At 41.2% G+C, this 12,404-nt stretch overlaps 1 protein-coding gene across 12 annotated transcripts in view; it reads right to left on the bottom strand.

Annotated features, from left to right (window-relative positions):
* Positions 1–554: 554 nt before the first annotated feature.
* The window catches only part of LOC148356542 (serine/threonine-protein kinase MARK2-like), a 35,144-nt gene continuing 23,294 nt past the window's right edge, over positions 555–12,404 (bottom strand). For 7 of the 12 annotated variants that reach the window (XM_088347953.1, XM_088347943.1, XM_088347947.1 and 4 more), the window contains 5 exons: positions 9,964–10,230; positions 7,425–7,451; positions 4,833–4,871; positions 4,312–4,421; positions 555–1,697 (listed from right to left, as the gene is read on the bottom strand). In XM_088347953.1, coding sequence (XP_088204079.1) covers positions 1,354–1,697; positions 4,312–4,421; positions 4,833–4,871; positions 7,425–7,451; positions 9,964–10,230 — 787 coding nt within the window. In that variant the 3' untranslated portion in view covers positions 555–1,353. The remainder of the gene's footprint in view (positions 1,698–4,311; positions 4,422–4,832; positions 4,872–7,424; positions 7,452–9,963; positions 10,231–12,404) is intronic. The other 5 variants (XM_088347944.1, XM_088347946.1, XM_088347945.1 and 2 more) reach the window with 5 other exon arrangements.

Genomic DNA, 12,404 nt, shown 5'->3' on the forward strand with positions numbered 1-12,404 from the left:
TAAACAAACCGAAAAAATGCGAGATAAAATCATAAAACCCTGAAAGAGATAATATAACAGCAACAGCCAGAATAATCATTCGAATACGATACCCAGCACCTTAATACAATGATCAAGTTTGAAAGAAAAAACTGCCTTAAAAACTCAGAGGAAATAAAATCAACGACAGTGCGTCCTTATCTTAGAATGAAGTGACCAAACCATGTCCTGTAAGACCTCCCCCCACCCACCATGTGTACAAGTACTAATTTTTTTTAACGCTGCTTTAAGAAGCTTGAGGCAAGCAGACAGAGAAAAATATAAGTTGTGAACATGAAATGTTTTGTGGCTGTTTGGGGAAATAAATCATAAAAACGATTTTTTGAAGTAGAAGTGGGCAGTTAGGCTAAGTGGTAATACCATTCGCTCGCACGGACTGGCTGAAGCTAGTCTTCAATGCCGATAAAAATGACGAGGACTCATTCCCCGCCTGTTTTGAGAAACTACTTATTTGGTGGTTTGGTATTGAATCTGGATGAGAACCGTGTCAAAAACGTGCACGACACCAAACAAAAGGCAGCAATGATATATATTGACATGATCCCACCGAATCAAAATTAACAAAAAAAAAACCTCACGCACGTTTCACAAAACTCAAATCATAAGAAAGTCACATCAAATCAAAAGCATGTGTGAGTAATTCAACATTTGTTTTCTGTGTTTGCTCTGACACTGATGTGAAGTACACGCTGGTTGACTCTTTTGCTCTTTGGGACCAGTCAAATGAGGAGGTAAAGTGTGCAATGGTTTGGGGGTCAATATGGGGGTGGTAGGTGGGTCAGACAGTCAACTTTTTCCAGTGCACAATCGTGTAGAAGAAAAAAAAAGCCACAACAGGAGAATTCACGTTTTGTTTCAGATATTGAGATCAAGTCTAACTGGCCTGGCCTGACCGGGAAGAAATGAAAGGCTGGGGAGGAAGGAGGCAGAACCATCCGTGAACGCCGACATCAGAGCCCTGGCTCATTGAGGAGTCCGCACTTCTGTTTGGGAGTAAAATCTCCAGCAAAAAGAGGCTTCGCATTCCATTAGGACTTTTCCACTGATCCTTCAAAGAGAATGTCCTGCCCCCAACCGTGATACTTAAAAAAAAAAGTAGACTCTGCTGAGAATAAATAGCAAGGAAGTGATAAGAGCGTTAAGGAGCAGATCCGACATGCGGCGGAGTGATGACGACGGGGAAGAAAAAGAGAAACGACTTCCATCTCCAGAAAGAAATGTGAAAACGGCTAGCCCTGCTTTGCACCGCCGGTGTCGTATGAAAACAGACCCCCGCCCCGCTCCGAATCACTTCCTACGCCTGCTGCTGGCCGCTCACAGCTTGAGTTCGTTAGCGATCTTGGAGGCAATGTTCTTGAAGGCGATGGAGGTGCCCGAGATGCGCTTGAAGCGCACGCCGTTGAGGGAGAGGCGAGGCAGCTTGCAAACCTCCATTTCCCACTGGACGAAGTCGTCTCGCGCCGGGTCGCCTGACATGCACAGCAGCATGTAGCGCTCACGCAGCTCGTACTCGCAGCTGTTGGAGTCGAGCACCTTGCGGATCTCGCGCATCATCTCCGTGGGTTCCATGGAAGAGGTGGTCTTCATGGACCAGGTAAAGCGCAGTGAGCGCGGCTTGGCAGAGTCCTTCTGTCCGGTGGGAGGCGTGCCTGTACCCCCTAGAAGGGCGACATAACAAAGGCCATTTAAATAGCGCCAACCAGAGTTAAGATCTTAAATCCAAGCCTTCTTTTTTACCGGTAGGTTTGCCTGAACCTCAGTCCGGTTCTATTATCTTGAATTCTCGCTAAACAAGAAATAACAATCAAGAGACTGTGAATTCTCATTTAATTTTACTGGATGCCGGAAAGATTGAATACACAGCTTTGGAGAATTCTTGCGCATGACGTGGAAGAAGTCTGTCTTATCTAATATAGGGCCCAAGTCTTACACTGTCCCGGCCGCCCACCCATGAAGAGTGGAAGGGCAACACAGCCTTCAATGAGGCTACGCGAGACTCAATCGTCTTAACTTGTTAAAACTGGATAATGTGTAAGAAAGTGCTTTTAGATATGGACACGACAGCGCAAGGACAGGTCAGAGCAACCTAGTGGTACAGCTCAAGTCTTCTAATATCCATGCATTATCTGGATGGCTTATCTTAAGTAGGGTTGCAGGGGTGCTGGAGCCCATCCCAGCTATCTTTGGGCAATGGGCAAAGGACACCCTGAAATGGTTGCCAGCCAATCGTAGGACACACAGAGACAGACAACTCACTCGCTCATTCACACCTAGGGACATTTTGGACCGGCCAATTAACTTGACATGCATGTTTTTGGGATGTGGGAGGAAACCGGAGTGCCCGGAGGAAACCCATGCCAGCACGGGCAGAAGATGCAAACTCCATAAAGGAAGGTTCGAATTCACGACCTCAGAACTGTGCTGCAGACGCGCTAACCACTGCGCTGCCGTGCTGCCTCCATCTAATATTTTAGAGGACTAATCTAACACTACCCATGCATAGATGTCCTACAGATGCCCAGTGCTTGCATGTGCACAATGCTGATAGTGATTTTCCTAGAAATGTGCAGGTTTTCATCCTGCCTATATATGTGCCTTTAATAGTAATGATATATTTAGTTGAAAGTGGTGAGTGCTATCAATTTTTGTTCTTATTAGTCTTATTTGACTCTTCACTTCTTTGAAATACGTTTTTTCTGAAGTAGCCCTTTAGCATGGTGTTTGTTGACTTCAACAACCATGCAGTGTATCGATGCAAGCAACCCTCATTTTACATCATCAGTAAGTCCTGTTTGCCATAATTCTAAATTTCAGTGTTATTGGTTTTACTTGATTTTAAAGAAAACAACATTTATGTTGGAACAGTCTACGGTAGGATTTTTTGACAGGGTAGGACATTTCGGCAGACCAACCAGTCAGGTTGGGCTTCTATCCTGCCATTTTTTAAATTATCTAAAATCAATGTTCTTCTTTGTTCCTCTGCTTCTCTCTCTCCTAAAGTTCTGTACTTGATACTTAGGGACGGACTGCTGCTGTAGTCAATGGCCCAATGTTCAACCAGTCAAAATGCCGCATAGCCTTAAGATTTTGTCGTCAACTCTGAATAAATCCGTGAATAATGGAAACCTGTCTGTTAGTGTAACCTCAGCAGACACATTAATATGAACGAAGTTAACGTTTCAACAGTCTTGCTTATCTTTGATCTTTCGATTTACAAAAGACAGACTTTAATTTGTTCAAACAAATTACTCCTCTTCCTGAGTCCTGACAAATAAAATATGAAACTACGTGTTTGCTTTGGGCTGGGTCCGCCAAATTGAGTTAATTGGTTGGGCTCGGGTTTTAAAATCCGCTGGCCTGGGTCGGGCTGCATTTTTTAAGGCTCAATCTTACCTCTATACCAGAGTCCTTTTGTTTCTCTCAAGATGTACATCCACATGATACATTAAGGAGAGGAGCCAAGTGAAATGTCAAAGTTGTGTGGTGTTGTTCAGTTTTAAAGTGTTGTAGGGGCTAAATACAGGTGACTTGTTAGGTATGACTCCCAAGTAGACCAAAAGGTGTTACAAGAGTTTAAATTCATTATTTTAGTTGTTAATGTACAGTGATAACTGAATACAATAAATTAATGACTGTGGGTCATATATTTTCATGTGGTTTGAACAGTTTCTTGAAAACTGTGACCCTGCTCAATATGAATTTGGACAATTTATGTTTAGTGTGACTATTTCCTTGTAGACTTGTTTGGAAAGACGTGTATTTTTTTTTTTAGATCTGTTTTTAAACATTCGACCAGGAATTTCAAATTGTAATTATTGGGATATCTGGAAATTTATACCCTCCTTTATCCCTGTTTTGAATGCAATACATGCAGTTTATGCCACGATCTGAGAATTTATAGATCAAGTAGGTTATTAAAATCATAAATAACAAAACCTGAACGCATGTTCATGTGCTCCACACTACCAGCACGAATGTTTCATCGATTGTATTTTTGAGTATTGCTTTACATACCTAAGTAGCTTTTGCTATTTTCATTTTGTAATCAAGGCACTGTTAGGAAAGAAAAGTTAGGAAAAACTTAAAACTTTCCGGAAAAACAATCTTTCTTCGTAAATATCCCACGTTGCAATGAGGTGATCTGTGGCTAATGTATGCATAAACATTTTTCCCTTCGAAAAATTAATGTGTCTCTTTAATCAGGTAATTGTGTAAAGAAAATCACAAATATGACAATAGAGAAAGAGAAACACAATGAAGGTTTATGCATACCAGTGTTACCAGAACCTGGCGAAGAGTTGTTTTCGTCATTGTTGGATGAGGATGAGAGAACGCCGCCGGACGTCTTCTCAGACTTGTCCACATTGCTGCTAAGCATAGACCTGAAGAAGACGGCAAAAAGAGACAGAGAAAAGAAGGCAGAATTATTTAACAAGCACAGCGAGACCAAACGTTAAGAGGGAGACGATGAGGACGATGAATGAAGACGAGAAAAAAAAATATAACGGTGAAGTACCCCTTTGTGTGCTTGTGTGCATTACATGACATGGTCCCGTGGCGACTGTGACACACAAACTCACATTTGGGTGGAGGACAGCGATGATTTCCTTCGTTCACACACGCACTCACACAAGCATGCAGGATCACCTCCACGGCATAGTTTGCACCACTAGTCCCCCATCCCGATTGGTCAAGCCGTTTGCACCATCACCACCTGATTAATGCCCACCTCAAAGATCATCTACAATGCTCTACTGATTGGCGAGTAGACGGGGTTTCGTTCCGTAGCTCACCTGCTCCCCTCTTCCCGACCCTCTCCCTCATACGGACTCCTCGGGAAAAATCAACACAAGTTTAGTTCTTGGGGCCCCTGACACTAAAAGGCGCATGGTCCTGCTAACCACGACATATTTCAAATTATTTCGGCATTAAAAGAAGATTTATAGTTAGCCCGAAAATTGAGGACTGAGCAGCCCACTGTGTTTTGCTGACGGGTGATATGAGATGAGTAAGTAATGGGCTGGGATAAAATATTTATGTGCCATCATTTATAGAAGTCTGTTAGGATAACAATAAAAATGACAAACAATAAGACAACAAAACATTTTGACAGTTGCGGTTGCTTGTCAAATCACTATGGTTTGAATGAACAAAATGAATGGGGTGTAGGAAGGGTATTGGCCTCAGTTTTTAAAACTAATTGAAACAGTCAGGTTTATGACATCATAACTAGGAAGAACAAAATATCCAAACAAATAAGAGTGTAGATGTAAGATCTTAATCCAGAGTCGGAACCAATTCTTGGCCCAGGTCTGGCCTAAAATGTCAATCATTATGTTCGGGTCGGGCTTTTCTCTCGCTGACAGATGTTGCTATGCTAATAACACTGTGTGCTGAGGCTGTGAGTAGTTTTGGCAACAGACCGTGGTCCGCAAAAACAGAAGTTGCCTCATCGCAACACGCACTGTACTAAACCCTTGCAATGTAAATTCAAAGAACTCCTTGCTGTCTGTCTATTATCCACCTGTCATTGTTCTTTTTTGTCTCTCTGCCTCTCTTGCTCTCTGTAAGAGCTGTGCTGGATTCTTTAAAGTTCCGCTGCTGTGGTTTTTGGCCCCATTTTTAACCTGTCAAAACGACAGAAGGCCTTAAAATGTTCCTGTCTACTCGTATAGAAATGGGTCAACTGTCAGTTAATGTAACCTCTACAGTCATAGGAAAATAAAAGATGTAAATGTCTTTTTTAACTTACATTTCAATACAAAAGACGGGCTTTAATTTGTTATGAATGAAAAATGACATTTCAACTTTGCACCCAGCTAGGGCTGCAGGATGTTGGGAAAAAAAAAATCTAATCGGGATATTCCAGACTAGTATTGCAATTTTGATGCAAGTACCCAATCATAACGACATGCTTTAACCTTAAAATACGCTGTTAGTGTTGCTGTCTGCTGGCCATTATTTCCTTTTTGATTCTTCGTGTAAGGCATAGCATGCTGCTTGCAAACTTGCCCAACCTTTATTGGGCAGGGCCATTAAAATCCTAACTGTGACAATTATGGTAAGCCAAACCCTCTATTAAACAAATAACAAAAACAAATGAAAACTCCTTGAAAAAAAAATGCAGTGTTTTGCGATTACAAAATCACACTACCTCACATCACAATATCGATTATATTTCGGATAATCAAGCAGCTGTACTTTGGGCTTGGTCTTGAAAATCAAGTTAATTGGTCGAGCTTTGGCTGGTCGGGCTTTAATACCCGTGGGCCTGGGTGGGTCAGGCTGGATTTTTTAAACCAGACCTCACCTCTAGCCAAGTGGTGCCTTTCAGACACCTTTGAGCCCGCATAAACTGTTTTGCTCATTTGCTTGTTTAAAGGGCGGGGTGGCTAAAGACATTTATGTAATTTCAACAGATAATGACATGGGTATGACCACTAACAAATTCATTTTGTATCTTAAATTGTATCCATATGCCCCTATGGGCCAAATTTAATCTTGGGAGTGGTCATTACAAAGGTGGCTCAGTGGTGTACCTCCAAAATTAACATGGAAATAAAACACTATGCTCTTTGTCTCAAGGCAGTTTGACGATGTTCAACCCGCCTGGAAATGTAAAATCTATTCAGACCATGACTTGCATCCTGTAAATATACACCAGAATATGTGTGTGTATGTGTGTGTGTGTTTTCACAGCATGACGGTCAAGCCAGAGATCAAGCCATCCAGTTGTGTTGCTGCCATTGTCACAGGCAGTAAAAGGAAAAGATTGACAGACTGCAGCCTCCGGAAAACAAAAGCCCCATTCCTTTTGGATTTGCTCTCCCTTTCCACCTACATCCAGTCCCCAAACTCAGTATAAATAGTCACCAACTGATGACTAATTATTTTTGCAGGTCTCAACCCAAGGGGATTAAGTTTCATCCGCTGTCATGATATGGCAGTGAGAAGGTGTTTTGTCTTATCTCACCAGGAGAAGCTCGCCTGCTCGGTATGAAAGTAATTATTATTTGGGGATGATGGCGATGGAGGGGCGAAGAAAAAAAGGACTGAGGTGTCAGGGCTCAGGACTGGGGTGGTGACAGCGAGCAGGTGAGAGCGTGAGTAAGTGCATGGGCAGGTGAGGAGAGACATTAGTGGCAGAAAAAAAGGTGGGGCCAAACACAGCTCAACTTAAAAAAAACAAAAGGCTCATGAGGGTTTGGTTCCGGGGTCAACCACAAGTCATCAATAAACAGGAGAAAAGAAAAGGCTCGAGGCACAGGGAAGATTTCAACAGAGCTGCACATAACACCAAAAGGGGAGTAAATAGTGATATGTCAAATAAATATGAAAAGGAGAATATACGAGGCTTTCAAGTTGACATGGGGGATTTTGCCTACCTTCTTGGGAACCTGAACGAGAGATTTCTACAAAAAAGGGGGGGAAAGAAAGAAAGAAAGACAAAGAATTGATGCTTAAAAGTGTGTGGTCTTCACAATGGGAAAGTTGACATGTAAAAAAAAAACAAGAGCCGTGGCCTTTGCGTTGCATTTATCAAATGAGTTAATGCATGTTTAGACATTATCAGACAAAAAACAAGATGTTATGTTTTGGCTTCAGTGGTTAGTCTGGTTTGGATGATCCTGAAAACAAACATACATTGATAAAGAAACACATTTTCAACAGTGAACAAAACAAGCAGAGCACACACATGCAAAACAAACCCCCATGAGCTGCCCTGATGTATATTCGAATAAAAAAGTTAAACTGCTTTTTTTTCATAGAAGCACCCTAATCCGCCCCACCCAAATCAGTATTGCTGATCCGCAATACAATTGCTATATTAAGAAACTAAGATAAAAAAAGATGAAAATATTAACATAATTCCATTATGACGACTTGTCATGCCTGAAAGGTACTTTACAAATATATTTGATTGAATTTGATTCTTCAAGGTGTCCATGTTTGCAATATTAATAGAAACCTCCAGTGTAACCATGGAGACCATCACCAAGGCGTTAGTTACAGTGGCTATGAGTGGGAAGCCTCAAGTGTGCCTGTGTGGCTGCACGGTCGCTCCCACACAGATGCAGGAAACATGGGATTATTCCTTTGCTTGCTCTAGGACTTCTTTTGATGGAAGCCGTCGTTTCCCGTTCTTGGAGAACATCGACAGGCTGACAGGGTCACCATTTCTCTTTATTTCCTGCTTTGCCACTCTATTGCAAATGTTTAATAAATAAATTGGAAAGTAATATTTAATGCATACATTCAAATTGTTCTTTGGTTGAATAAAATGTGTTTAATATATTGATTTTTAACACCAATCAAGGTAATTGCAATTCATCAATGACCTCTCCTGTTTTTCTATGTTGGGACTTTGTTTTTCTTATTGCTATTTGATGTGTTAGGGTGTTGCACTTTGCAAACTCAAACGAAGAGGTGGTCTTAACAAAGTTTTGTCGCTTGTGTTGAGAACAAAATATTTTAAGGAAATAGGTACAATATGTCTATATTTGCATGACCAGTTGATAAATTGGTGTTGGGTTCTATTGGTCGATTTTAGTATTCTTTCAAAACAAAACAGTGGTAAATCAGTCTTCAAGAAACAAAATAATTCCAGTGATCATCAACCACTGTCATATTGTTTGCTTGGTTTGAGTCCCATAGCACACAGCACCACCTGTTTTCCTTACAGGCACACATCTCGCCTCCTAACAATTTTGTTTTGAACATTAGCCTCCTAAACACAAAATTTGCTCTTGGGTTCAATGAATTAGCCTTAAAGTGCAAAGTCACCTTCCTACTACATTTTTCAACAGACTCCAGCCTTTCCATTAACTTAAAGAGTATTCAAAAGCTTCACGCTGAATGGATTTTGATAGAAGATTTAATGCCTACCTTCACATTCTTTCAAATAGAAACATCTTAATTCTGTGATATAAATTACTGGATGTTATTTTGGGCAAGCATACGTTTAAAATTACATAACATTTGGGTACCAAAATATCAGAAAACTAATTTAGGCAATTTAAAATTACGTAAATTTAATTATTTTTCCCCTCCCCCCAAAAAAAAGACAAGCTCAATACGGAGGTCTAAATTCCACTATGCCTTTGTTATTGTTTGCCCAGTTAGCATCAATGTAAGCTCTGACTCAAATTGTGCCATTATGAGCCATAAGTCAAATATCAAATTGAACTGGACTCCACAATGGCACATCAGCGACCGCCACATGCAGCAAAATTATAGAGAAGAGCCAGCTGCTTGGAGGGCCCCACCGCACCAGCAAGAGTGCAATGACGGTCAAGAGAGCAGAGCAAGGATGACATGGACGCAGAGTAGGTGGTTCCTCTGAGGTAATTGAGCCCATTAAATGACATGTAACGTAAACCTAGTTATTTTCTGCTCAGTCTGAAACCTCAAAAGGCCAAAAAAGGCATGAGCTGCACTCTCACTTGAAGGAGGCGGCTACTATCACAACGGCTGGCTTTCCACTGGCAGACAGGGATTTTTTTTAAAGATTTTTAAACTCATGTCGTCTCTTGCCACGTACACTCCTCTTCTGCTGCCCCTTCATTCTGACGACCGTATTCTCCAAGGTACGCCTTATGATCCAGTACAGCTTGCACGCTGACAAAAATTGAAATGAATGACCATATTTGTGCAATATTTGAACAGTTGATAAAATCGCTAACTACGATTGCATAACAATGGTGGCGACGGGAATCAAACTGGATAGAAATGGTCAGCACACCAAGTGCCTTTCTCTTCGTTCTGTTCCGAATGACTGAATTACTTCCCACGATGCCTTTCTCGTCATTCAGTTAGGAATCTCGTTCGCTTTGTAAATACTTTGCGAGTCAGCGATAAGATACTCTATTTCAGTGGTACCAATGACTGGTTTAATGTTTGTTACTTCTCTACAGCGCCACTCACCTGCGCACAAACTTTGACGTGAACTTGCTGAAAATGCCAGTGGCGCCGTGCGTCCTCCGGGCCTGGCTGTTGCCGTGTGACAGTGACGGGGAGGCAGGCCCTCCCGGGTAGGCCGAGCCTTGCTGGTCCCGGGCCCCCCGTTGCTGGCCGGCGTGGAAGGTGCTGCGGATGCCAACACCCCTGGAGAAGTTTGTGCGGTCTGTCACTGTGGCGCTGCTTATGTTATGGGCTGACGGTGAGGCGCCAGGTGCTCGCTGAGGTGGGGCGCTGTGGGACAAAGTGGAGAGAAGACTAGATAAATATTGCAAGACCTCAAAAGCTTAGAAGAGGTAGACTACAAAAAGTAACTTTTTATCATCACCTGAAAATAGAGTCAGTTATTCCATGCAAACTTAACTTTCAAAATAACTACTATAGTTGACTTATGTTTTGAGTTCTCCCGTATAAAAACTGAGAAAAAAATAGCTTGACGTGTATTTGTAAATGTTCATTAAAAAATGAATTAGCAGCATTATGAAATAAAATTATACCCTTTTAAATGTATTTTACTGGTGTGCCTTTTGTAAATCAGTGGTCGGAAACCACGGGGCCGCGGACCAGTCCCGGAGCAAGGGCAGTTTGGCCACATAGAAAGAAAAGAATCCGCTTATTCTTAGTACCGGGTGGAAACATTTGTTGGCCTGCAGAGGGATGGGCGCCGAGAGGCTGCACTTGCCTAAGACACACCACAGGAAATAGTGGCACTATGACTCTAGAGGTCAGGGGAAACACCCGTCCACCCAATGAACTAATGTGCCTTATTTTTTGCTTATACTGTATGCATTTAAAGAAAAAACAAAAAATAACAACAATGTTAAGTTTGGATGCGCATAATACCAGGTTTTACAATGGCATATCGTTGAAATTAGGTAATTATTGATCAATCAGCAATCATCACTTCCATTGGCTCAGAACAGGAATCGATCCCAGATCATGGTAGTGAGAGCACTAAACCTTAACCACAAGGATTGTACATGGCAGAGAAAAAGGCATTAGAATTTCACTCATTCTCACACTATTTTTACTAACGGTACCACGTTGTAAGACGCTGTAATGGAGCATAATAGGAAAAAGTTTAGTCCCAGCACAAAAAGGTTGTATAACGTAGTACACGAAGTAAAAATAGTGTTATGACGAGGTAATAGCTATTGCCTTAAAATCACAAAATTTAGGTGATTTTTTTCTGAGGATAAATAATATCAAGCTGTTTATGTGGGAGGGGAGTGTAGTAACTATTCATCTATTTGTCAGAGTAAAAGCTTCTCTCTCTGGGGTTCCCAACCAGGTTCTGAAAAGCCCAAGTTCATTGCTAAAAGATGCGTGTAATTATGTAACAAACCTAATTCTGAAGCAGACATATGCCATATCCAGCTAATTGGGCCAACTTGAAATTTCCTCTGCATGTTGAGAGATTTTCTGCAGTGTATTTTGCATCCACAAGATGGAGACAGACGTTGCCAAACAATCAAATATATGGCTTCAGAAATGGCTTAAAAATGTCATGATGCATGAGGACAAGCTTGTGCACTCTGAAGACATGTTCCAAAAATGCTCCAAACTGTTTTTAGATTTGTCACCCACATTTAGCAATGGTAAAACCGAAGTGTTTCCTTGGTACAAAAATTCACCACAGTTACTGAATTATGAACCGGAATCCTAACATATTCCCTCTAACACAAAGGTCCAACCATCCCCCTGGTACAGGATTCTACAAACACTTCACTAGTAAACCTAAAATCCATTCCAATTGGCACCCGTTTCAGAGCAATGCAATTGTAATAAAACGTTTATGAACAGGTACAATGGCAAATGCATATATTAATTTCACTTTTTGTGTCATTTTAGTTATTCTATTCATAGCTGTCATTTATAACAGGAGCATTTATGAGTTTTGAAATTTCAAAAAAAGGAAACAAATGACACCCCGGAGAATGTAGCCGAGCAACTATCATGGCACCAATTGCAAAAAAATAATAAAATAATGAAAATGAAGGTTCACGACACCAAACCCCCCCAAAAAAAACATAACAAAAAATTAAATACATACTCACACCAAAAACTAACTTCAAACATTTATGAATTATAATAATTAAAACTTGAGTTTAATGTAATTTTACATTTCTTATTGTACATTAGTTTCTCTGGGTAAATATTTAATGCAAATAAACAAAACTGCTACAGAACAGAGCTAATAGCAATGAACCTCAGAGGCAAAAACCCACAACAATAACCTGTGCCCATCACATTTATTTCTGTAAAAAGCCTGGTTCCCCATCACTTTACATACAGGGCCAACAAATTGAAAGAGGACACTGTGGCCACAGCCTTACAGGCTGCACTCTGGCACCAGGAGAAGGGATGCTATGCATGCATGTTTCGACCACAACCGACATCACTCGTTT

Source organism: Urocampus carinirostris, chromosome 11, assembly GCF_059441175.1.
Source record: "Urocampus carinirostris isolate Australia breed hairy pipefish chromosome 11, RoL_Ucar_1.0, whole genome shotgun sequence".
Lineage (NCBI taxonomy): Eukaryota > Metazoa > Chordata > Actinopteri > Syngnathiformes > Syngnathidae > Urocampus > Urocampus carinirostris.